The sequence below is a fragment of the Bubalus bubalis genome, chromosome 2 (genome assembly GCF_019923935.1).
Source record: "Bubalus bubalis isolate 160015118507 breed Murrah chromosome 2, NDDB_SH_1, whole genome shotgun sequence".
Classification (NCBI taxonomy): domain Eukaryota; kingdom Metazoa; phylum Chordata; class Mammalia; order Artiodactyla; family Bovidae; genus Bubalus; species Bubalus bubalis.
In genome coordinates, this window is record NC_059158.1 from 183,874,765 (window position 1) to 183,900,862 (window position 26,098).

Below are 26,098 nucleotides of genomic sequence, written 5' to 3' on the forward strand. Positions count from 1 at the left end.
CCACCACCCTGGTTGTCACTGATCTGTCGCTTAATCTCCTACCACCATCACAGGCCTGGTTCCCCTCATCCTCCTGCAAGTAAGATTTGCCCTTAGTCACAAAGTAGTTGTAGAGGGAGAAAAGAGTACTGTTGGCAAAGTTGCTTCATATTACAACTGTCAACACTGGATATATTTTTTTAGTTAAGTTTGGCAAATCAAGACTGTCCTTATAATGTCTAAAATGTGGTTTTCTTGCTTCTGGTGTTTAAAACCGGGGAAGGATGGTTCAACACAGTTCCCAAAAACTGACATGAGCCAGACTTGAAAGCAAATCCTGTTTCTTTCCCTAAGAGATGCAGGACCAAGTGCCTTAAGGACCTTGATCAGCCACCTGTAATGACATTCCCAAGAGTTTTTGTTACTTTGAAGACTGAATTGTAACTTTAGCCAATATATCAGCCACTTCAAACTTTAAAGGACAGCTTTTAAAACTTACCCTCCTCAAAATGATAGTAAACTCTTGGCATTAACCCTTTTCAGATCTCTTCAAGGAGCTAGAAACATTGACTCCAATATAACACCAGAGGGCTAATGACATCTGGGACAGAGGCTCTCAAACTGTGAATGGCAAAATTAATGGATTTCATCCAGCATTGTAAATATATATATTATACACACACACACACACACACATATGGGGGGAGAACTTATGAGGGTAAATGTTATTTTGTAAAGTTTATTTGGTTTGTATATTCTGATATATGATCCTTTATCCAAAACAATTGGGATCAGACATATTTTAGACTCAGAATTTTTCAAAGTTTAGAAAGAAGTGTTTCATTTTGATGACTACTAGGATGAATGGAGTTAAAATTATTGTCACCAGTGAGTAGAATAAAGTGCGGCACTGGCAGAGGAGGATCCGGGGTTGTTCAGTTCAGTTCAGTTCAGTCGCTCAGTCGTGTCCGACTCTTTGCGACCCCATGAATCGCAGCACGCCAGGCCTCCCTGTCCATCACCAACTCCCGGAGTTCACTCAGACTCACGTCCAGAGTTGTTACTTATCTCTAAACCAGGGATAAGTAAGCTTGGCCTAAACTCTCTAAACTTGGCCTCAGGAAATAAATAATAAAAGAGAAAAACCATTAAAGGAGTAGCAGTGGTGAAGTGATATTAAATGTTTTATCAGCCTCCGTGGTTTTTGGGTGTTTTTTTTTGGCCTAATAGTATAAATTGTTCTCTTGCCATCCCTTTTCAAGCTGCAACCAAATCTGAGAGTCATTTCCAGTCTTCCTGGCTGGAAACCAGAAAAGTCAAGTGACCCCAAGTCCTACTAGAACCGTACCTTCTTAAGGAACCAATCTCCAGCCAGGCTTTTGGTTACTTCTGTGTGAAATTACAGAAGTAATTGGCCTTGATTTGTGGGGAAAATACAGACAGACTTGCTAGGAACAGAAACATCTCTTCCCACCAGACAATTAGGAATTATTCTTCAAACGTCTGTTTTAACACGCAGTAGAATGTGAGTAAATAGGTGGATGTATCTTTCATGCTCAACCTCAGGAGGCAGTGTCATAGCTCTGGTCTGGAATATTCCTGGAACCTGAAATTGCTTTAACTTCTATCCTTATACCTAAATCTCCAAAGTCACATTGTTTTGTTTTTCTATACAAAACACAACCTTTTAGCCTAACAGACTTAAGTATCACTTAGTGAAGAATAGCAAAAAAAAAAAAAATCTATTGCGTTGACAACAGGCCATGAAGTCTGCAGAACTTGCTAAAGTTTCAACAGGGACTTGGCGTCTGAAAAAAATGGATGTTTTTGTCGAAAACTAAAGATGCTGCCAGAGAAGGCAATGGCACCCCACTCCAGTACTCTTGCCTGGAAAATCCCATGGGCGGAGGAGCCTGGTGGGCTGCAGTCCATGGGGTCGCGAAGAGTCGGACACGACCGAGCGACTTGACTTTCACTTTTCACGCATTGGAGCAGGAAATGGCAACCCACTCCAGTGTTCTTGCCTGGAGAATCCCAGGGACGCAGGAGCCTGGTGGGCTGCCGTCTATGGGGTCGCACAGAGTCGGACACGACTGAAGCGACTTAGCAGCAGCAGAGATGCTGCAATTGCATTTTGCGGCTTTTCTAGTTCACAAAATCCTACATTTCCTCATGATTCTGGGACTCCTGAGTCATTCCTCTAACCTTGATGGCCCTGGGAAGTGTGAAGTCATCACAGAAAACAGCACAATTACTCCTTTTCTTTCTCCTAGGAGCTCCTCCTCTACGCAGAGTTCTTATATTTCTGAGCCCTGACTATGCAATGGAAAGCTTTATATTTCAAGTTCAGAGATTAAAACAATGAATTCTCAATTATCAGTTTGAGGCCTATAGGTTAGCTCTCCTTGATATTAGCATTTTAAAAGTAGAAGAGAGTGAAGCTTAAAAGGAATGAATGGTGCCAACTTCAGGGATTTTTATTTCAGTGTGAGAGATCTCTTTTTGCAAGAGGGTCTAACTGATGCTCTGATCATAACCTCCACACACTCACTCCATGAGAACAGAGCTGCTCTTCAACTTGCCAAAGTTTATGTTCCCTCCAGTGCAGAATGTCAGACAGCCTAACAGCTTAAGTAAAGGGTACAAAAATCATCATGTAACTGTTCTCAACAAAAAAATTGAATGATGTTTTTACTAGTATAGCTCAAAGAAAACCAAATGAGATAAACTATAAAACCATACCCCCATGGAGTCTGAACTCAGATGTGCCTAAGAATAAAAATCAAAACCGACCAGATGTTATATTTAGCAGAGGTAAAATGCCTCAAGCAATATACGTGTCCAATAAAAACTTCAAGTCCTTTTTTGTAAGTGAAAAAAAACACATTCAGACTTAATGGTAGCTTTAGTGCCTAGCTGGGGGTTGGGGGTGGCGTGTGTGCAAATACCTCTGTGCACACGAAGAATTGCCTCTGTTCTAAAGAACAGAGTAAGGTGTGTGTGTGAAGCAAAAAATCTGTGTAAAGGTGGAATCTAGTTTGCTCTTATCTGTGTCAGCTCCTTGTCTGAGATGGGGGAAAGGACATTTTCGGGAAAAAGAAAGGATGTTTTAAGCAAATAAATACATTAAAATGGAAGAGTCTCTTTAAAAGGAGACGAAACGGTGATGAGATGACCCCAACTCCTTGTGAACACGTTTAAGGGGACACCAGGATGCCAGGGCACTGGTAATGCCATTGGGACATTAATGGTAACACTCAGCTTGTAAGCAATCTGTGGTGGTGGTGACATTTTTATATAGCTGACTTTGGGACGGATGGAGTGGATGGCTGTGCCTGGGAAAGCTGGTGAGACAGTTAAAGTGCTCATGGCAACGCCAGAGCCTGAGGACTGGCTTATAAAGTGCTTAAAATGGTTTGATAATAAAATCTTTAGGACAGGTACCCGCATTCGACTGCTTCTACTGTTCTGAGCCTCAAGGCTATTGTACTGTTTACTATTTCTCTGTATATTCAGGAACCAAACCCCCGACAAAACATCTAGTTTAGATACATCGAATTTTCCCAAAATCGACTTTGAAAAAGTTCTAACGTTTTTCAGCAGTAACGTACATAGCCTAAACATGCTGGTAACTAACGTAAAGATGACAATTCGAAGGGAATTCCCTTTCCAATCCCGACGTTTCCTTCTTGAGGACACTCCCTGCATATGTGGATTAGGGAGCCCGGGAAGACCCCTTCATTGACTAGAAAAGCAACTTCTACAGTTCTTTTCCTGAGGCATTCCTGCGTCCTGTGAGACTTCATAGGAACGAACGTGAGGTAACTAACTGCACACTCGCCGCTCTCTGGGTTTCTAATCATTTCGTCGTCTTCAAAGGGGGTCGTTCTTGTGCTCAACTCGGGAGCGGGAAAGGCCAACCCCCTCCAAAGGCAGACGGGGAGCCGAAGTGGAAACTCAGGGACGGAACCCGAGGACACCGAAGCCACAGCCAAGACGACTGGAGCCACCCGACAGGCGCCGGCGGAAGGCGCGCGGACACTCAGCGCCGCCCCGGCGTCCCCCGCGCCGACCCCGCCCGCCTTCTCGCGCCCCCGCGTGCCCGACCAAGGGGAGGCGAGTCTCGCGCGCTCCCTCCGCGCCCGCGGGCTGTTGGGGGCGCGGCCGCCGGCGCGCGCAGGGGAGGGGGCGGGGCCGGCGTGAGGGATGGGCGCGCGCGCGCGCGGGGCCGCGAGCAGGGGGGCGGGGCGGCAGAGCTCGGCGGCTGGGCCTGGAGGACAGCGGTGGCGGAGGCGGCGAGCGGCAGCGGGAGCGGAGCCGAGAAGCCTCGCAGCACGCGGGCGCCAGGAAGGGGGGAGCGCAGAGGTAACGCGGGACGGAACGGGCGGGCGGGCAGCGGGCGCAGGCCCGCTGGACCCCGAAGGCGGGCGGAGAGACCGCTCACCCGGGGCGCCGACGCCGCTCCCTGCGAGGAGGGGGGCGGGGCGCTCGCGTCCCCGGAGGTGGCGCCTTTTATTTATTTATTTTTTTGTCTGCCTGCCCCGGCCGCTCCGCCCCCTCTTCCCCTCCCCCCGCGGTGAACCGAGCCCCCTGCCCTTCTGGTGGAAGCCGCCTCCGGGGCCTTGTGGCGCGCGCGAGCGCGCTCCCGCCCTTGTTTTGTTTGGACCGGGGGGGAGGTGAGGGAGCGCTTCCCTGATCGCGGGCCTTGCCTCGCAGCGCGCCTGCGCCGGCGTCCTCCCGCCCGGCTCTGATTGGCTAAGGGCTCGCGCATGCTCCCGAGGCGCGCGGCGGGCCCCCGCCCTCCCCCCTCACCCCACTCCCTCAGAGGTTTTCGGAGCCGGTTCGAAAGATGCCGGCGGCGGTGACTGGCTGTGGCGGACCCGCCCCCCCACCACCCTCCCGGGGTCCCCGCCCTCGCCGCCGCTGCCGCCATTACGGAGCTCCCAGCGGTGAGTGCGCGGGGGGCTGGTGCTCGCGGTCCGCCGCCTCCTGCGTGGCGCGCGCGCGGGCGGGCTGGCGCTGCCCGGGTCGCGGCGTCGGCCTTCCGGAGCCGGAGCTCGCGCTGAGCCCGCCGCCCTTTGCCTCGCCGCCTTCATCCCGGCTCCGCTCTCCTCTTCCCCCACCCCACGCCTTGTGCTCGGCGCTCCCCGCCTTTGTCTGCTGGTCTTTCCGCCCGGGTCTTCGGGCCCGGCGCGCAGTCAGCTGTTCGCGCCCCTGAAAAGCCGCCGCCGCCGCCGCCGCCGCTGCTGCTGCTGCTGCTGCTGCCGCCGCCACCGCCACCACCCGGGACTCAGCTTTCGTTTACCCCCCTTCCCATGGCTTTCGTCGAGCTTGTGACTCACTGCTCTTTAGATGAGGTGGATTTAGTTAATATAGTCAAGCCTGTGAGTAGGGGCATTTGTAAAGAACTGGAGGTAGGAGGGGTGAAATGAGAGCCCCAGATCAGAGGGTTTTGGTTTTTTTTTTTTTTAGAGAATTGACTGCTGGTCTATGATCCAAACAGGGCTTCCCTTGTAGCTCAGTTGGTAAAGAATCTGCCTTCAGTGCAGGAGACCCGGGTTCGATCCCTGGGTCGGGAAGATCGCCTGGAGAAGGAAATGGCAACCCACTCCAGTATCCTTGTCTGGAAAATCTCATGGGCAGTGGAGCCTGGTGGGCTGCAGTCCATGGGGTCGCAAAGAGTCCGCCACGACAGAGCGACTAACACTATGATCGAAACACCTCTTTGAGGGAGAGTCCCCCCGCACAGAGGACGGCCAAGGTGAACTTGACCTCTCTTTCCATGTGTACCTTTTCATTCTGCGGTTATGCTTCCTGACCTTACGTTACATTGAAAAGTGACAGTCTGGTTCGAAGTGCAGCTGGGAATTCCCCTGGGGCTTCACGGACAAGCTGACTTGTCTTCGAGTGACGCTAGACGTGGCTAGTTTGACTTTGGAAGATTTGTTTAATCTGGTATAGGCGTGAAGCTGTTCACGAAGTTTTCAATTCATTGCTCTTTTCAGAAAATTTAGTGAAGCGTGTTTCAGAGTAGAAGTAACATTTTTAGAGGGTATCTTTGGCGTTGTCGAATTGGAAGATTGAGGGCGAGATGTTGGAGGAAGTGTCCTGAACTCTTGGTGTATAGATGAAAACGCTCACTCTTCAGCCAGTTAGATCGTCCTTATCTTAGGAGGAGGTACCTGTAGTGTCCAGAGCATCTGTGTCCGAGACAGATACTAATTAATACTGATTTATTTGAAATATAAAAGTGGGAAAAAAAGTTTCCAGCAAATTATAGGCATACGTTTCGTGACATCACTCCGTAAGTCTGAATATAGTGAAAGACTTTAGATTGGGGACAATTTAGTGTAATCAGTGCAGTGCTAATGACATTATAATATGTAAGGTATTGGCAGACGTTTTATGGTAAAATATGAAATAATAGTACTTTCCCTAAAATGCATGTTTTCAAGGATATCAGAAAACTGAAATACATTGTTGAACTCCTGCTTATTTTTCTAGTGCTTGCTTTTAAGGTAGAGAAAGTAAATTAAAACTCTGAAATTATGGACTTTCTACTTTTACAACCTTTTCTTTATTGCCTGTATTTAAACAGCTTAGCACTTCCCTTGACAAAAGCAGATCTTTGTATTGTTCATCTGACATTATACTTAAAAAACAAAAACAGATTCATGACCACAGGAAGTCCACACACACCACAGGTAAACTGAGATTGGTTTGTCTCAAATGAAAAACTTATTCAAGTTTCGTTCATTCTTTCACTTTAACAAATATTTGTAGAGCACCTGTTTGGAGCCTAGTATGTTTCTTGGGCAGGAAGTATAGGGCAGTGAACCAGCCAGATAAGATCTCCGTCAGGGAACAAGTGTGGCAGTCTAAAAGTCTGATCATTCAGAAGCGCAGCATCAACAGTTAATAGGTACTTGTTAAGGCAGTTGTAAGTTAACCATCCAGATAGTTTTGTCAGCTCTGTGATGAACCATGAACTGAGGAAATACGTCATTAACCAACCTATTATAAAGAGAGCCTTAAGTTACATGACCTTTATTAAGGAAATTCAGAGCTGAGGCAAAATTTCTTAATGTTTATATTGTTTTAAATTTTTATTTTTTAAGTGTTTTTTACACGTGTTGAACATAGAAATAAGTACTGCCAGGTGTCATTGTTCATTCAACATTTGCCCTTCGGTTTTTCTTTTTTTGGCCACACAGGATTTTTGTTGCCAGGTGCGGGCTTTCTCATTGTGGTGACTTCTCTTGTTGCGGAGCACCAGTTCTAGGCATGTGGACTCAGTAGTCGTGGCTTAGTTGCCCTGCAGCGTGTGGAATCTTCTAGGACCAGGGATTGAACCAGTGTCCTTGCATTGCAGGGCAGATTCTTAACCACTGGACCACCAGGGAAGCCCTCCCCCCAGTATTTATGCTGCACCCACTGTATGTTGGGCATGCTTCTAGGTACTGGGGATGCAGTGATGAATTAGTTTTAGCCCTTGTAGTCCTTACATTTTACTGGGAGAGACACATAATAAACAAGCAAATAGACATATATTGAGTTACAAGTGGTGTTAAATGCTGTGAAGAAACCTGAAGAAGAAAAAGGATGGGAGGGCTTTCTGAGGGGGTGACACTGTGCTGAACCTGATTGAAATATCTAGGGAAAGAATGTCAGAGTGAGAACACAGCATGTGCAGAACACACACTGAGGACCAAAAGGTCTGTGTGTCTGGAGTCAAGAGAGGAGAGTGATGGGGAGGTTTAAGCAGGAGAGTGTCAGGATCTGTTATTGTGGTGGATGCATCCAGGAAGCTTGGCAAACCAACTTATTTTTCAGTTATTCCAACCTGGGCATACTTCTTACCTGACCTAATTTAAACTGATATTCTTGTCCTCGGGTCAATGATGTCGGGTGTCGATGGACCATGTACTTGTTGCCCTGGTTTTGGTCAATTTTATCATTTTGGCATTGAGAATAATTTCTTTGCACCCCCACTCCCTCTCTCAAACTTGTTTTAATTTTGAGCAGTTAGTAAATAGAGTTGACTGGAAAGGTTTTGACATTTTTTTAGTGTTTTATTTACAGAGAGAACATATATTCTTTTTAAAGATGTTCTATGAAAAGAGATTCTTGAAGGTTTTGTTAATTTCTCAGTATCATTTTCAGCCTAGCTAGTATTATCATGGGTTAAGAAAGATGAATTAGCAGTATCACTTTACCAAGAATAACCTGATCATGAAATTGTGCTTATGAATTGTATTTACATGTAAAAGTATCATCAGATTTGTGGGGTTTTTTTAATCAAGGAAAGTATATTACTGTGTAAGTGCTAGTTGGATGAGTAAGCAAGTTTATGTATTGAAATTTTTCCAAGGTAGACTTAGCTTTCACAAACCTAAATAATGCCCTTAAGCCCATTTTGATTAGAAAACAAAAAAATTTTTGCAAGTATATTTATTTTTATTAAATTTATTTATTTTTAATTAAAGGATAATTGCAATATTGTGTTGGTTTCTGCCGTACATCAACATGGATCGGCCATAGGTATGCATATGTTCCCTCCCTCTTGAGCTTCCCTGCCACCTCCCACCCCATCCCACCCCTCTAGGTTGTCACAAAGCCCCCCCAAAACAACTGTTTTTATTTCTGTGTTTTATAGTTTTTGACATAAATTTCTATATGAGTATATTAAGTAGTCTTTGTAACAGTTAATAACTATTACCTGACAAATTGAAAGCTCTTTAATTCCTAGACAAGTTTAGAGCCTAAAGCAGAAGTTGAATGACTAGTCTCCTCTTGCCCAGTTCTTCATTAATGTTCATTAGCACAAAGATCTAAACACCTAACTGATCATTTTCTTTTCTTTTTGAGAAATTTTTATTATAAAGTGTCCTTGATTCTCAGATGAGATAAGGGGAGCAGAGGGTATTAAGTGATTAGGTAAATTTGAGTGATCTTACATAGATTTTATTTTTCAATATTTAATTTTGTTCTTTTGTGCTAATTTTGCTTAACATTAAAAATAATGACAAGGTCTTAGAAGCATGCTTAATCTCTTGGGTGATGGTCTGAATTTGCTTTTCTGAGTCTGGAGGCTTTTAGACTGTTATGTTCTTCAGCAGGAGTTTTGTCCTTGTGTAACTTCTCTGATGGAGATGGAGTTAAATTTGCAGTTAAGTTTCCTGACCCCTTTGAGAACATTAACAACATTTCTCTCTTTAGTAAAACGATCCTTGAGTAAACATAGATGAACCTTTTCTGGGTCTTTTAGTCTGTTCTAAGCTCCTGATAGTAACAGGAGACAGGATGGGGTTAGGGTCTTATGAGCTTTCTTGTCCTGGCTGCCTTTGTTCATGTGGAAGGTGCAGCGGCTGCTGTGGCTTGTGCGTTTGTCTTAGTCGCTGCTTTACACAGTCTGTATTTTGATAGTAATTTTTATCTTTCTGAATGATAATTGACCAAGTCATCTGTCATTTAACTATACGTTTTATAGTGAATTTTTTCCCCTTTGGATGTATATTAAATTTAGACGTTTTAGTTTAGTTTTGTTTCTATAATCTTCACACCAGGTCTTTTCTGTGCTTTAGGTTGATGCTTCACACTGAAACCATTAGGAAAAATCCTTGTGGTTAACAGCAGAGGCTTCAGAGTGTAACCTGTACTCGGGCCTAGAAATTATTTTAAATGGCGACTGATACGTCTCAAGGTGAACTCGTCCATCCTAAGGCACTCCCACTTATAGTAGGAGCTCAGCTGATCCACGCGGACAAGTTAGGTGAGGTAGGGGCTGACACATTCTTGAAGCTCACTCTTGGATCAGTCCCTGACTTCAGGCCCTGCTGGGTCCTTCTTGGTACCTGTTCCTTCCTCTGCTTTGGGGAGTCTGGGTTATGAATCTAAAAAAATCAAGTAGATACAAAGTTCTTTTCATCTTCCCTTACCCCTCAAACTCCCGAGAAAACCTCCAAGCTTCTAAATTTATTTCAAATCAAGTATAATTACTTACTTCCATTTGAAATTCTAGCTAAAATAAAACATTTTGAAAACTACTTCTTAAGAATCATATTTTCATTTCAAAAAAACTTGTTAAAAAGTAATTTGCATCAGATCCTGGAGTCGACTTGAAGAATTCTCCTACATCTTCTGACACCTAGTTAGCCCCCCTTGAGAAAGAGAGAAGAGATAAATTGTTTTTGCATGTGTGATTATGGCCATTTCTTTTCTTAGAAGGTAGAAGATAACACCATGCCGATTCGTCGAGCTGTGAATTCTACCCGGGAAACTCCTCCCAAGAGCAAGCTCGCTGAAGGAGTAGAAGAAAAGCCAGGTAAAGCAAAGCAGTGGGCAGCTTAAAAAGGCCAGCGTTTCTGCTCCAGGTTAGAGTGTCCCATAAATTCCCTTGAACATAAGTGTTTGTGGGGAGCATTTAGAGAGAGAAGTGGTACCAGTTGGTATGTCATTTCTGGACCCTCTGGGCAAAGAAAGAATTTCATCTTGTCTCTGAAGATTTTTAGAAGGCAAAAATTTCATGTTCTTGGAATTAAAAATAGAAAGATGGTTGGAGAGAACAGAAATGGTCAAAAGCGTAGCTTCTGGGCATACACTGTCATGGGGAGGAAGACTGGGTGGAAGGCTCAACTGGAAGTCATGAGGCCATAAGGGAGCAAATGGGTGATTAAAGTGTTGGTTTGTAACCTTGGTGTTGGTGGAGAGAAGATTGGCCAGATAGAGCTGGGAACATAGTAAATCAAGAAAAAGGTAGAACTATCGATCTGGAGTATTTGTGCTCCTTTCTTCAAGTGTAACTGCTTTTCTTGTTCTTTTCGTGACCTTTTTCTCTCTCTTCTTTGCCAGGGTTGAGCACATGGTGCTGCCCCTGTTACAACTATTAGAACTGAATATTTGCTGACCAGCATATATTATGAATAAAATAAACCATGCACCTTTGTTGCCTTTATCATTGGTGCACCAGAGATATACTCTTTTCCAGCTAAGCCTGAGTTTTGGCTCAGAATCCTCAGATGAATACTAGAAGCATCTTGGGTACTCTGGCCTAAGGCAGTGAGGAGACAAGGGAATTACCATATTTAAAAAAATAGTTGCTGGTGAGTTGGAGGGAAGGTTATTTTGTCCAGCACTGGGATAAACCACTTGATGACCTACCTTAATCCACATTTAACAGCCAGCTGAAGTCACTGATAACACAAGTTTGCAGAATACACGAGTGTTTAGATGTAAGAGGTATTAAGAAAGTCAACCAAGAATTTATAAAGGACCAATAAAAGACTTCACAAGTTCTGTTTATCTGTCTTTTCTCTGTCCTTTTGTGTAGTATTTTGTATATGAAAATGATTGGACTTCACTCATGTTTTAAATTTTATAAATCTGGGAAGATAGAATAGTTTAATGAGTTGGAAATAATGTCTCATATGTAATATATACTCATTATCAGCTGAGCACCTGAACCTTTATTAAATTGTAAACTTTTAAGAGAAAATAAAGTGAAATTTAATTTGTAGCTCTGTTGTTACAGTGAAAGTGTTAGTCGCCCAATTGTGTCTGACTCTTGGTGACCCCATGGACTGTAGCCGGCCAGACTCCTCTATCTGTGGAGTTCTCCAGGCAAAAATACTGGAGTGGGTTGCCATGCCCATCTCCAGGGGGTTGTCCCCACCCAGGGGTCGAACCCAGGTCTCCTGCATTGCAGGTTGATTCTTTACCATTTGAGAAAGCTCAATAAACACTCTGAGCTTTTCCATTTTTTAAAGTAAGGCAATGTAGAAATCAGTAAACATGACAGTTGTTGCACAGCCAGTTCGGTGGGACAGTTAGGCAGGCCAAATAGTTGAGACAAAGGGCAATAAAAGGTGCATCAAGATTAAAAAAATATATTGTAGTTATCTGTATCACCAGATACCATTGTTAAAGTTCTAGCCTTAATATTTGCCAAACAGCTATAGAAGCAGCAGAAGAGGCCAAAGGAGGATGGGAATCATAGTATACAAGTGCTGGCCTACAGGTTTTCCCTAAACCATTTTATACAATGTTTATAACAACTCTGTGAGGTAAGAGTACTCAGAAATGTCAAAGAACTTGCCCCAAAATAATGTGAACTAGAATGTTAGAAACTCAGAAATTGAATCCAGATACATCTGATCCTAGAGCCTTGATTTTGGCTGAACATATGTAGGAGAATTTTTGACTTATCTGCATGTCTGGTTGAAGAGCATAATCCAGGATGATTTGCAAATTACAGTTGACTGTCCTGAAATTTGGGCTTCACTGGTGGGTCAGAATCCACCTGCCAATGCAGGAGACTTGGGTTCGCTCACTGGGTCAGGAAGACCCAGTAGAGAAGGAAATACTTATGTGAGGGCCCCAAAGAAGTCTTCATTATGCCAGTAATGAGTTCATGTAATTTAAATGACCAAACTCTTCAAGCATATCCTTTTTTTCTTTTTGCCTGATTTTGGCCCCTGACATCCTTCATAGTCTCTGCTTAATCATTTCCTGGGATTCTATGTTTCATAATAGCTGCTCAAAGAGACCTCCTGAGAAAAGACTGACAGGCAACTGCAGACCTCAGTATTCCCCTACTCATATTTCTACCCTTGCCCAAATCATTTGACTTGAAAATTTTGTTTTAATTTTTTATTATTCCCTTACTAATACTTGTTCAACTATAAAATGGCTAATTTCTTAATTATAAGTCTTATCCTTAATATTATGGAGTAGAACAATCGAGATTCGATTTGTGATAAAAGAGTTTCACTTGCTGTGTAATTTCCTGATCCTTTTCCTTTTCTCACATAATGGTTTGGATCGGCAACCCATTATATAGACAGTTTGAGTGATATGAAGGAAAAAAACAGTACTCATAGACATTTACTCATTTTAGAGTACAACTGTTAACTTGGAACATTTGACTTAACCTGTTTAAAGAGATGAGCTTTTATCCTTTTATTGACTCAGGCTCTAGTGTATTTACTTGATGCAATTCTACTCACCTGATTTACTGGTTTATTTTAAGAACCAGATGTAAGTTCAGAGGAATCTATCTCTACGGTAGAGGAACAAGAGAATGAAACTCCACCTGCTACATCTAGTGAGACAGAGCAGCCAAAGGGGCAACCTGAGAATGAAGAGAAGGAAGAAAACAAGCCTTCTGAGGAAACCAAAAAGGAGTAAGGACTTAAGCCTTCTTGCTTTTTATAATTGAAGACTATATAAAGGAGTATGAATCAGATTTTTTAAATTTATTTATTTATTTTTTGGGGGGATCAGATTTTTTTTTAAGTGGTATAATGTTAATTTATGCTGGATACATGATATTTAGATTCAATTTTGGGGGAATTATCTTTTGAAATAGGTTTATGATGTAGTTGTATGGCGTATTAGAATTTGTAGTAGTTAGAACAATGATTTGACTAATGTATAATTCATTCTTCTCGGCTTCAGAACGCGTTTTTCAGTAAGAAATGAAGTGTGACTTTAAAAGTCTGACCTGGGAGATACTTCATTTTATTTCTCCCTCTGTGCCAGGTGTGAGTTATTTTTACATGTTTATGTTAGAAAGCGTTAATCTATACCAGGACATTGCTAGAGTGACCTAAAACTCTGTATATATTTGGTGAAGTATTCAGTTGGAGGGTGACTTTGAGAATCTGAAAGCAGAATTTGCTCTCAATAACCTGTACAGTGTAATGGTGATTCTTTTTTAATTAAAATTATTTTTTGCAGGACAGCTGGTAGCATTTTCTTTTCATAATTGGTGAGAACAGTTAGGAATTACTTTTAAAATAAAAGAATGACTTAGAAATAACTATACCTTTTAGGTGGAATTCTAATCCTTCATTCCAGTATCATAAGTATTTGTAATGTTTGTGGAATTTTTAGCAGCTACCCTGTATTTTAGGTGCATGGGATGTTTTTATTATTACTTAGAGTAAAATTTGTATAATGCTCTGTGATTCACAAAACTTTTTATAAACATAATCTCATAATTTCTTGAGCACCTTGTGAAGTATTTTGTATCATGTTTCTGTTTTAAGCTGGGGAGACTGAGGCTCAGGTCACTTGCTAAGATCGCATAACTAGTAAATGTTAGAGCTAAGACTCAAACCCAGGTTTTCTGACTTCAGAGCTTGAGTTCTTCACACTGTGCTGAATTGCATCTGTTGTAGCTGTTACTGGAATGCATTTTTAAATGCTCATTTCTTTTATGGACTGGCCCTTCGTGCTAGTTCTGGTTTATATAACTTCTCTCTCCTGTGTGCACCTGAGAGAACACACCTTTTTGGCTCATTTAAAGTACCCAGTTTTTAAAAAATGTTTTATTTTGTAAAATTCTTACTTTACATATCACTTCAGTGTGGAAATGAATTAAAACATTGATTTTTATTTCTCGCCAGTCTTTTCTTCTTTCTGACTTTATACTTCTTTCTGAAGAGTTTATCTTGCATAATAACAATTCTTTGTTTTAAAGTGAGAAAGATCAGTCTAAAGAAAAGGAGAAGAAAGTGAAAAAAACAATACCTTCCTGGGCTACCCTTTCTGCCAGCCAGCTAGCCAGGGCCCAGAAACAAACACCGATGGCTTCCTCCCCACGTCCCAAGATGGATGCAATCCTTACTGAGGCCATTAAGGCAAGTTTTTATTTCAAGCAGTTCATCATAGATTTATTCTGTTTGTCTCTTGCGTATTTGAAAATGGCATACTCCTGTGCAGACATCAGAAACCTTGCTCTGCTTCCTAAAAGAGACTAAATGGAAGAGAGCCGTTGCTAAGTTCATGTTTTTATAATATCACGTTTGATGAGCACTGTTAATTTTTTTAACAACTCAGATTTGCTATAGCAAGTATTTTTAGCTTTTAGTTTTTTTTTTTTAACTGAGTTTAAGTGTAGTTTTTATTTGAAGGTTAAATATGTTAATTCATTCAACACACCATTATGGACTAGTTTCTCTGTATCAGGTAATCCTACTAGTGATACAGCATAGAATAAGAGAAACAGAGTCCTCGCCTTTATGAAATCTAATTATTACTCAGGGTAACATTGAGAAAATTTTTATTTTAAAAACGTATACTATCTTTACAGTTTCCCCAGTGGCTCAGCGCTAAAGAATCCACCTGCAGTGCGGGAGATGGGGGTTTGATCCCTAGGTCAGGAAGATACCCTGGAGAAGGAAATGGCAACCCTATCCAGTATTCTTGCCTGGGAAATGCCATGGAAAGGAGCCTGACAGGCACAGTCCAAGGGGTTGCAAAAGAATTGGCCACAACTGAGCGAATAAACAACAGTAGCATACTATCCTTAGGTTCATTTTCAGAGCTTACATCTAACATTAGTAGGTGGTTATCTTTCACACCTGAAAACTTCTAGAAACTTCTAGAAAACTTACAGGAAACTTTTAGAAACCTCAATACTCGGTTTCATCACCTAGTCATTCCAAAATACTTGGAAAAACTATCCTCCTTCCATAGCTTTATAACTTTACTATAATTCATTGACTTTCATTAGCTTGTGTGATCATCAGATACCGTTTTCCTATTTTAAGGGAATCTTCTCATCTGACCTTGCCTTTTTGTGCGTAAATTTTTCTGGCTAATTTTGCTGTGTTTATTTTACGTGATCACATGACAAGAGTAGTTAAAACAGAAGCCATAGACTCTCTGATTTTCTTTTGCTAGGATCTGAATCAGAATTGGAGAGAGAAGGCTTTAGTTGAACTTAACAGAAAGTGATATAGGTAGGAAAGCGGAGCCTACTGGTCATGCCTAGAATTTGAGAAGACAGCACTGCCATAGAAACTGGGAAAGAGTTTACCTTCCACCCTCTCCCTGCATTCCTTCAAGATTACTCTCAACTCATTAAGAAAACTTCCTTGGTTTAGATAGCTTGACTATAGTGAGAACTCTGGGTTTTTTTGTAGCCTTTTTATAAGGATATCACTTTGTGATTGGGTTTCCCTGGTAGCTCAGCTGGTGAAAAATCTGCCTCCAATTCAGGAGACCCCAATTCAATTCCTGGGTCAGAAAGATCCTCTGGGGAAGGGATAGGCTACCCACTCCAGTATTCTTGGGCTTCCCTGGTGGCGCAGAAGGTAAAGAATCAGCCTGCAATTTGGGAGACCTGGGTTCAATCGCTGGGTTGGGAAGGTCCCCTGGAGGGAGGGCATGGCAACCCACTCTAATATTCTTGCCTGGAAAATCCCCCCAGGAGAATCCCCCCCAGGGGATAAGCAGAGGAGGCTAGCAGTCCATGGGGTAGCAAAGAGTCAGACAGGATTGAGCGACTTTCACTTACTGAGCAAGCTGAGCTGTGATTACTCAACTTAGGTTTGAAGCAGGATTATAGTGAAGGTGAAGAAGAAGCTAAAATTTTAAAATAATAAAACAGTTAAACAGTATATGTAGTTCTAAAGAATAGTTTAAATATGATTATGCATATTTATACAAATGAAAGATAGATGTTGGGTTGACCAAAATGTTCATTTATGTTTCTCTGTAAGATCTTATCCAATGGATCATGTGTATTCCATGCAGTATAACAAATTATAATTTCAGATCACTGATATCTTTTTCTGAATTAAATCATTATCAAATAGATGGTATCTGTTTTCACCTTATTATCAGTTTGGTGGAGCAGGGGGTTGTTGTAGCCTTAATGTTCTTTTCTGCTTGATATTCTTTACTTTGTGTTCTCTTGTAAGATCAGGAGTAAACTTAAATCGGTTGTAATAGGTTGGAGACATTTGCTTGAAGTAGATGATCCTTATTAACACAGTCCATATTAACCTGTTTTGTGTTGTATAGTCTTTTGTGGTCCATTTGTCTGTGACATTTTTCTTTACTGTCAGTATATAAGCTTTCACCCAAGTCTTTATCCAATAACAATTACTAAATCCTATGGTCAATTTATAGGTAACAGCTACACAAAATTGGTGGGCAACAGATACTGCATGGGTATTTCAAAATGTAAAGCATTTGAAGAAAAATTGCTACCTTTGTGGCCTAATGACCTGCTTGAATCTTCCATGGACATTAGTCAGATGAAATATAGAGAAATAGGATGGGAAAGGAAGAGGGCACTTGAAATAGCAGTTGAACGCTCTCATTATTGTCCAAAACTCCCCTGAAAGCTTGGCATTTGTAAACCCAGTTTTATGCCATTTATTCAGATTGTCTTTGCTTATATTATCTGCTAGCATTGACACAGAGCCTGCAGAGAAATATTGGTTTTGGTGAGCCAAAGTCTGTAAAGTGGGCCAAGTCTGTGAACCTGCACACTGTAGAATGTCCTGGTCTCCTTACTGTCACGCTGAGGATGTCTTCTAGGTGCAGAATAGTATTAGAGTGGGAGGAGCTTCTTCATTAACACAGAACATTGTTCACATGTTGTATCTTCTCTTTGGCTGTTTTGAACAATTTAAAATTGTTGCAGAAATATTGCTAATTCTGTATTTCTCCACAGTCATGATGAACTGAAGTTACCAGAAATATTATTCATTCTTTGTTGCCATTTTATCATCCATTATCAAGTTCACTTCCAAAATAATTTATTTTGAAAACATACATGTCAGAAAACACATGAAAAACAGCTACTTTAAATTAATGTGTATGGTTTAATAATCTGTTTCCTAGGCATGCTTCCAGAAGAGTGGTGCCTCCGTGGTTGCTATTCGAAAATACATCATCCATAAGTACCCTTCTTTGGAGCTGGAGAGAAGGGGCTACCTCCTTAAACAGGCACTGAAAAGAGAATTAAATAGAGGTGTTATCAAACAGGTATTAAATGGTTATTTGTATTAAACATATATTAGCTATAAATCCATATATAGTAACATTTAGGCTTTTTGTGCTTTGTGAGTTCGTTAAAATAAGTTGACATAATGATGAAGGGCTTATGTTTAATCTGGTTTTACAAAGTCACTGGTGCCAATTAGCTTTAATAAGTATTCTAAAGAACAGAAGCAATATGATAGTGTAAATTTTTTCTAGCTGCCTGTACAATTTGTTTTTTAAATATTTATTTATTTGGCTGTACCACATCTTAGTTGTGACATGCAGGATCTTTAGTTGAGGCATGTGGGATCCAGTTCTTTGAGCAGGAATTAAGCCTGGATCCCCTGCACTGGGAGCACAGAGTCTCAGCCTCCGGACAAGGGAAAACCCCTGCCTGTACTTTTAATTGGCTTTCCTTTGGGGGCTGCTTGTGCTTAAGATTATGTAGTGCTCAAGGTGAGAAGTGGGGCTGAGCTGGCCTCTTGTTGCAGCACCAAAAAAGATCATAGGTCTTGTCTTAGGTTTGTTAGTTTTAAAACCTAACTTCTGTGACTAGACTGGTGATCATCATAAATTAGCTTTGTAAATAGGTTTACCTTAACTTACTAGTATCTAAATCTGTTAAAGCTTTTGGAAGCATCAGAACCTGAGTAAATTGAGAATAATACTAAAACCAATATTGATTTCAGGCATAAATCCATATTAGTTTGGATAGTACATCAAAACACTACTTAGAGCTTTGAGGATGCTTTGTATATCATAATGAATGTAGCCAATATTTACAGTAATTTTAAATCGAGTTTAATCTGTAAAAATATAAATCACTGTTATGTACCTGAAACTGTACAATACAACATTGTAAATCATCTATACCTCAGTTTTTGTTTTTTTTTTTTAAACTCCACATTGCTTAAGATCATGACACTCTAATGCCAGAATGAGCTTTCTTGTCCACACATTCTTCAGAAGTCCAGGGGCGTGAAGTAACTCCCGAGGTCCCGTGGTAGCAGCAAAGATGGTTCTAGGATCTAATTCACTGCAGCCCCAGAGTCCTGTTGCCTTTTTTCTGAACCTTTCTGCATGGTTTGATTAATACAGAGTTCTGTGCCGCTCAGGCATTTAAACTCTTAGGAACTTTCAATGAGTACTTAATTTCACAAATATGTTACTGAGTTGTCTCCTGTGTACCAGGTGCTTGGCGGTCCATCAGTGAGGAAAAGTTTCCTGCTATGGAGCCTATATTCTAGCTTTCTCAAATGTTGTAAATCTAATGTTTAATAAATAGCCTTTAAAGTAACCATTGCATAAAAACAATTATCTAACCAATATAATTAGAACCAGAGACCTGTATCATAGTGTATGTCAGCAGAGTTTATGAGCTAGCTTCATGTTTATCTTCATGAAGATATAGTTTGTGACCTATTTTGCCTCATAGGCTGGCCCTCAGTTTGATGCTTCAACAAGTTTATAGACTGAAAGCATTTGATTGCTGTATTCCTAGTGGTGTCGGTAAAACCAAAGTGGAAGACTCAGGTTAACCTGAAGTTCTATGACAGTGATTTGTAAACTATGGAAACATGTGGTAAGACTTGCACATATTACCATGTGCAGTGTCTAAAATTAGATAACTTTTCCCTTATGCAGTAATAATCTCTAGTGGACAAACTGTGGGAAGCATTGTGGCCTGAGATTAACTAGTCTCTGAACTTTTGCCAAGGAACTGTCTTCCTTTTAAGGTAGAGGTTTTCTCATTTTCCCAAAAGATTGTGTCCATTCCATGGAACTTTTTTTTTTGAAAGCTTGTAGTAGACTGTTTAACCTGCTATCACAATAGCATTTTTTCTTCTTCCCCGACTTTGTAGATGAGGAAACAAAAGCTGAGAGGGTTTGTGAGTTGTCTAGTATTGAATAGCTAGATGATACCGTAAAGAGTGTTCAATCCCAAGTCTTCTGACTCGTGCACTCTTTTTTCTCTGAAGAGTTTAACAGCACTTTACATTAGTTCTTACATCACCATGCCCTGTAATTTAGTCTAGTTAAAGTTTCCAATATGAGTACCAGAATCATTTAAAGTAAAAATACTGGTTATTGCAACTAAAGTTAATTTATTTTAGGTAAAAGGAAAAGGTGCTTCTGGGAGTTTTGTTGTGGTCCAGAAATCGAGAAAACCACCTCAGAAATCCAGAAACAGAAAGGTAAGACGTCTGTACCAGTTTGCTCGAGCACTGTAATACTGTTGGTGCTACTAAACGATACAGTGTTTCCTGAGTGTTCCCTGCGCACTAGGCAGGGAGCTGCATTTCTATGAAGCCCTGGAGAGGTTATAATCATTTGCTCCTGTCGTTTAGCCAGAAGCTGTGCGTCTAACTGCCCTATATTGAGTTATGGGCAGCTATATGAGTTAGAGCTTTTTGCTTTTTTGTGAAATACCTTTAAACTAGAAGAGGCATACAAGTACTTTTTTACCCAACATTAGATCATAAAAGTACTGCACCTCGAGGCGGTTTTTCCTTAGTGTAGGTACTACCTACCTACTCTTCCCCCAGACACATGCATTCATTTATGGAAAGTTGTATGGCAGGTATACAGTAACTGTGAAATACGCAGTATTTCCTCTGAGTCAGTGATTGAAATCATGACTGTTCCTCTACATTTTTGTTTTTACAGTTTTATATGTATTTTTAACTGTCCCAGTTTGAAATTTTTACCTCAAAGAAATCACCACGCAAGTGGCATTACACCACGGTGCTGTGATTTGTTTGAATGTGCTAAAAAGGGTTAGTTTTTCTTTTGGCTAGTTGATTTGGCAGTCAGCTAGGGAAAGCCCTTGTGTTGAATATAGAAGCAATAGAACAGAAACCTGTAATGTTGATCATTTCTGATATTACATTTCAGAACAGGAGCTCTGCAGTGGATCCAGAACCACAAGTAAAACTGGAGGATATCCTCCCACTGGCCTTTACTCGCCTTTGTGAACCTAAAGAAGCTTCCTACAGTCTCATCAGGAAATATGTGTCTCAGTATTATCCCAAACTTAGAGTGGACATCAGGTAAAAGCCAGAGGCCTGGGCTTTAAAGCACACATGTCTGTGTTATTTCCTTAGCCCCATTTTCATGAGAAAGGAGAGAGATTAAATACTCATTTAAGATTACTTCTAGGTGAGCTAGGAATAAAACCTTTTATTGTGGGTTTCTTTTTTTGTCCCATGATATTTTCCTTTTCATATCTCCATATGTAGTTTCTTTTCGAAACTCAAGCCACATGTTGACCTTCATAAGACTACCATAGAGTAACTTTTGATGGTCAACTGCTAGAATATTCAGTATTAAACCATGTCCTTTCAGCTGCTTATTATTAAATTTTTTCAGTTTTTTATTGTGATAAAATACACATAATATGTAAAGTATACCTTGTTAGCCATTTTTAAGAGCACGGTGTTTAGTGCTCTTAAGCACTTTAATAATGTGCTACCATTGCGCCACCCATCTCCAGCATTCTTCCAGTCTTATAAACCGTAACTCTGTACTCACTGAACAAGAACCCCCTGTTCCCCCTTATCCCGCACCCCTGGCCACCACCATTCTACTTTCTGTCTATGGTTTTTGGCTACTGTAGGTACCTACCTCATACAAATAGAATCATACAGTAATTTTGTAACTGGCTTATTTCACTTAGCATAATGTCCTTTAAAGTTAAGCTATATTGTTGCATGTGTCAGAATTTCCTTTCTTTTTAAGAATGAATATTTGTGTGTGTGCGCACACACACACACACACACACACTCTCTACATTTTGTCTACCCATTCATCTGTCATTGGACATTTGGGTTGCTTTCATATTTTAACTGTTGTGAAATAATGCTGCTGTTAACCTTGGTGTATTAATATCTCTTTGAGACCCTGTTTTCAAATACCCAGAAGTGGAATTTCTGGATGATAATCCTATTTTTAATTTTGTGAAGAACCACACCATTCTCCACAGTGACTATTACCATTTTACATTCCCACCATCAGTCAGGCCACAGGAGTTTTGATTTCTCCATATCCTCACCAACACTTACTTTCTGGTGTTTTTTTGTTTGTTTTTGGTTTTTGACAGTAGCCATGCTGACGGGAATGAACTGGTTGGTAGCTCATTTATTTTTTATTTAGAGTTATAACCGAGAATATATGAGAATTCAGGCTTCTGTAGCACTTCTACATAGAAATAGCATAATATCTTCATCATTCAAACATTTAAGGTAAAACTCTGAGAGAATTTTTATGGTAGTTCATTTGTTAAAAAACTGCCACTGTAATGTCACCACTGTTTAGAAAATTTAATAACTCCAAATCTTTTAAAACATTTTTATTGGGGTGTAATTGATTTGCAGTGTTGTATTCGTTTCAGGTGTACAGCAAACGTAATCTGTTACGTTGTTGTTCTTCTGCTAAGTCATGTCCAACTCTTTGCAACCCCATGGACTGTAGCACGCCAGAGTCCTTCACTGTCTCTGGGAGTTTGCTCAGATTGATGTCTCTTGAGTCACTGATACTATCTAACCATCTTATCCTCTGACGCCCCCTGTCCTCTTGTCTTCAATCTTTCCCAGCATCAGGGTCTTTTCCAGTGAGTTGGCTCTTTGCATCAGGTGGCCAAAGTATTGGAGCTTCAGTGTTAGCATCAATTCTTCCAATGAATATTCAGGACTGATTTCCTTTAGGATTGACTGGTTTGATCTCCTTGCTGTCCAAGGGACTGTCAAGAGTCTTCTCCAGCACCAGTTTGAAAGCATCTATTCTTTGGCGCTCAGCCTTCTTTATGGTCCAACTCTCACATCTGTACATGACTAATGGAAAAACCATAGCTTTGACTAGACGGACCTTTGTCAACAAAGTAATGTCTCTGCTTTTTAACATGCTGTCTAGATTTGTCATAGCTTTCCTTCCAAGGAGCAAGTGTCCTTTTGAATTTCATGGCTGCAGTCACCACAGTGATTTTGGAGCCCAAGAAAAGGTCACTGTTTCCAATTTCTCCCCTTCTGTTTGCCATGTAGGCCATTACAAAGAGTTCTCTGTGTTATACAACAGATCCTTATTAGTTATCTATTTTATATATAGTAGTGTGTATATCAGAGAAGGCAATGGCACCCCACTCCAGTACTCTTGCCTGGAAAATCCCATGGACGGAGGAGCCTGGTAGGCTGCAGCCCATGGGGTCGCTAAGAGTCGGACACGACTGAGCGACTTCACTTGCACTTCGCACTTTCATGCATTGGAGGAGAAAATGGCAACCCACTCCAGTGTTCTTGCCTGGAGAATCCCAGGGACGGGGGAGCCTGGTGGGCTGGCATCTATGGGGTTGCACAGAGTTGGACACGACTGAAGCAGTTAAGCAGCAGCAGCAACAACAGTGTGTATACGTCAATCCCATGCTTCCAATTTATGCCCCCCCACTATAAATTTATTTTCTACTCTTAACTGTTTCAGTTTTGTAGATAAGTTGATTTGTAACCTTTTTTTTTAATTCCACATATAAGTGATGACCATATATTTGTCTTTGTCTTACTTGACTCAGTATGAGAATCTAGGTCCATCCATATTGCTGCAGATGGTGTTATTTTGTTCTTTTTTATGGCTGAAGAATATCTCATTGTATATATGTACCACATCTTTATCCATTCCTCTGTTGCTGGACCTTTAGGTTGCTTCCATGTCTTGGCTATTGTGAATAGTGCTGTAGTGAACATTGAGGTAGACGTATCTTTTCCAGTTACTATATTCTGCAGATACATCCCCAGAAGTGGGATTGCTTGGTTATATGGTAGCTCTGTTTTCAGTTTTTTAAGGAAGGACCCTCCATACTGTTCTCTGTAGAGGCTGTATCAGTTTACATTCCCACCAACAGTGTAGGGAGTTCCTTTTTCTTCACACCCTCTCCAGCATTTATTGTTTGTAGTTTTTTTGATGATGCCCATTCTGACCAGTGTAAGGTGTTAACTTGTTGTAGTTTTGATTTTCATTTCTCTAATAATCAATCATGTTGAGCATTTTTTCATGTGCTTTTTAACCACCTATATGTCTTCTTTGGAGGAATGTCTATTTAGATCTTCCATTCATTTTTTTTTTTTTTTTTTTTTTTTAATTGAACTGCATGAGCTGTTTGTGTATTTTGGAGATTAATCCCTTGTCAGTTGCTTTCTTTGCAAATATTTTTTCCCATTCTGAGGGTTTTCTTCCCCTTTTGTTTATGGTTTCCTTTGCTGTGCAAAAGCTTTTAAGTTTAATTAGGTACCATTTATTTTTGTTTTTATTTTCATTATTGGACTGATTATTTAGATTGTCACATGTCCTTGTGGATTCATGCAGACACATTAATTTGTTTAAATTTGTAATTCACCGGGTTTATGTTTTGAATGTTTGTGTAAGGTCTTTGTTACGTTGACTTCTGGGAAATTGTGTTTGTAATCCAGAGCCCTTTCTGTAGACAGTCTTTGTACTGGATGCACTTTGTCCTGCTGTAGTTTAGGACCAGTGTTTGTACCTTGGATTACTGAGGTATAGAATTAGAATTGTTGGGGTTTCAACTCAGAAGCCACATGTTCAGAAAAGCACTCAGTGGTCTTCAGAGTGGCCAGTTAGTCTTTCTCTGTCTGTCTTACTTCAGTCAATATGAGAATCTCTAGGACCATCCATAAAGTACCAAAGAAATGGGAATCATAGAAGTAATCAGTTCGTAGTCCTTGACATACTTACTTGCTGGTCAAGTCTCTGTACCAGCATTTGACCCAGTTGATGGCTCCCATCTACATGAAACACTTCCTTCACTTGCTTTTCAGAACACTGCATCTTTCTGATTTTTCCTCTCATTCTTTGTCAGTCTCCTAAGGATTCCAGATTTCCCACCTGCCTCCTTAGTGTCTGAGTGTCCCAGGGTTAGACCTTAGGCTTCCTGTCATTCTTAGAACCCTGACTATGCCCCTCAGATACAACTTCGGGTCTGATAGACATTCTATGATGCCTGCAGAGTGGATAATTCTTTTCATTCTCAAAGTTTTAAATACCACCTGTACAATACTAGTGTACATAGATACATAAATGTATGTATGTTTGTGCATTACACAAACATTCATGTACATAGATACACTAGTGTACATAGTGTACAATAGATACATAAATCTGGCCCGCATTTATTTATACAAATACCTATTGGCTATCACCACTTGTGTGTCTGACTGGATGTGTCCAAAACCAGACTCATGAACATCCCCCTCTTCCCCAGTCCTGTCCCTCCTGTGCCACCAGAAAGGCCCTGCACTTCCCGTACCTCCTGCATCTCAGTTAATGGCAATAGCATCTTTCCAGCTTCTGAAGTCAAAAACCTTGGGTGTATACTGGTCTCTAAACAGTTATTTTGACTTTGTTTTTAAAATATATACATAAACAGACCTCTTTTCATTACCTCCACTATTGTCAATCTTTTCTAAGCCCACCATCATCTCTTACCTGTGTTAGAGCAATAACCTGCTTTTCCTATTACTCCTTCCCTTTCAGTCTGTTGTTAACATAGCTATGAGAGTGAGACTTTTTTGAGTGTAAGTTAGGTGATACCATCTTGCTACTCAAACCTTCCAGTGGCTTCTCAACCACCTCACAGTTAAATAGTTTAAAGGTGGAGTCTTTAAAATGGCCCATACTACATTTGCAATGCATCTCCGACCTAATCTCCTACTCCTCTTCTCTGCTACTGGCTTCAGAGACTTCATACTTGCTGTTGCCTTTGCCTGGGTGGTTTTCTGCCATAATCCACTTTATTCTTTATCTTCCTTTAAGTGTTTACTCTAAAAACTTGGAGTAAGACTCCACATGCTTGCATTGACTATCTTAGTATTTTTAAACATTTTATTTTGGAAGTTTTCAAATATACACATAAATGTAGAGAGAATATAATCATGATATTAACATAATTCTGAACATTCCTTAAACATTATCTGGTACCCAGACCATGTTCAAATGTCCTCAGTTGTCTATCTCCAAAATGACTTTTTTTATGGTTTATTTTTTCAAGTCAAGTCAATATCCACACATGGTCCACCCATTGCATTTGGTCGATGGGACCACTTAACTTAACGTTTGCAACCTTTTCCCTCCTCTCCCAGAGTGGAGAACTCTACCTCTGCCTTATTTTTCTCCATAGCACTCATCCTGTTCTAGTATACTATATATTTACCCTTTTTGTGAAGAAATGACGTGCTTACCCCCATTAAAATGTCAGATTCCTGAAGCCAGGGTTTTTAAATTGTTGACCTCTGTTTTCCCCAAGCCTAGCTCAGAGTACATGCTCAATAAATGTAAGTCG

The 26,098-nt window shown here is 40.8% G+C and overlaps 1 protein-coding gene across 9 annotated transcripts in view; it reads left to right on the forward strand.

The window, feature by feature from the left end:
• The first annotated feature begins 4,207 nt into the window (after positions 1-4,207).
• Positions 4,208-26,098, forward strand: part of HP1BP3 (heterochromatin protein 1 binding protein 3) — a 36,828-nt gene continuing 14,937 nt past the window's right edge. For 2 of the 9 annotated variants that reach the window (XM_044938166.2, XM_044938170.1), the window contains exons 1-7: positions 4,213-4,344; positions 10,204-10,303; positions 13,007-13,160; positions 14,462-14,621; positions 17,620-17,763; positions 19,875-19,955; positions 20,656-20,810. In XM_044938166.2, coding sequence (XP_044794101.1) covers positions 10,222-10,303; positions 13,007-13,160; positions 14,462-14,621; positions 17,620-17,763; positions 19,875-19,955; positions 20,656-20,810 — 776 coding nt within the window. In that variant the 5' untranslated portion in view covers positions 4,213-4,344; positions 10,204-10,221. Of the gene's footprint in view, positions 4,345-4,626; positions 4,929-8,465; positions 8,521-9,563; positions 9,757-10,203; positions 10,304-13,006; positions 13,161-14,461; positions 14,622-17,619; positions 17,764-19,874; positions 19,956-20,655; positions 20,811-26,098 lie in introns of those variants that run through there. The other 7 variants (XM_025278790.3, XM_044938168.2, XM_025278793.3 and 4 more) reach the window with 7 other exon arrangements.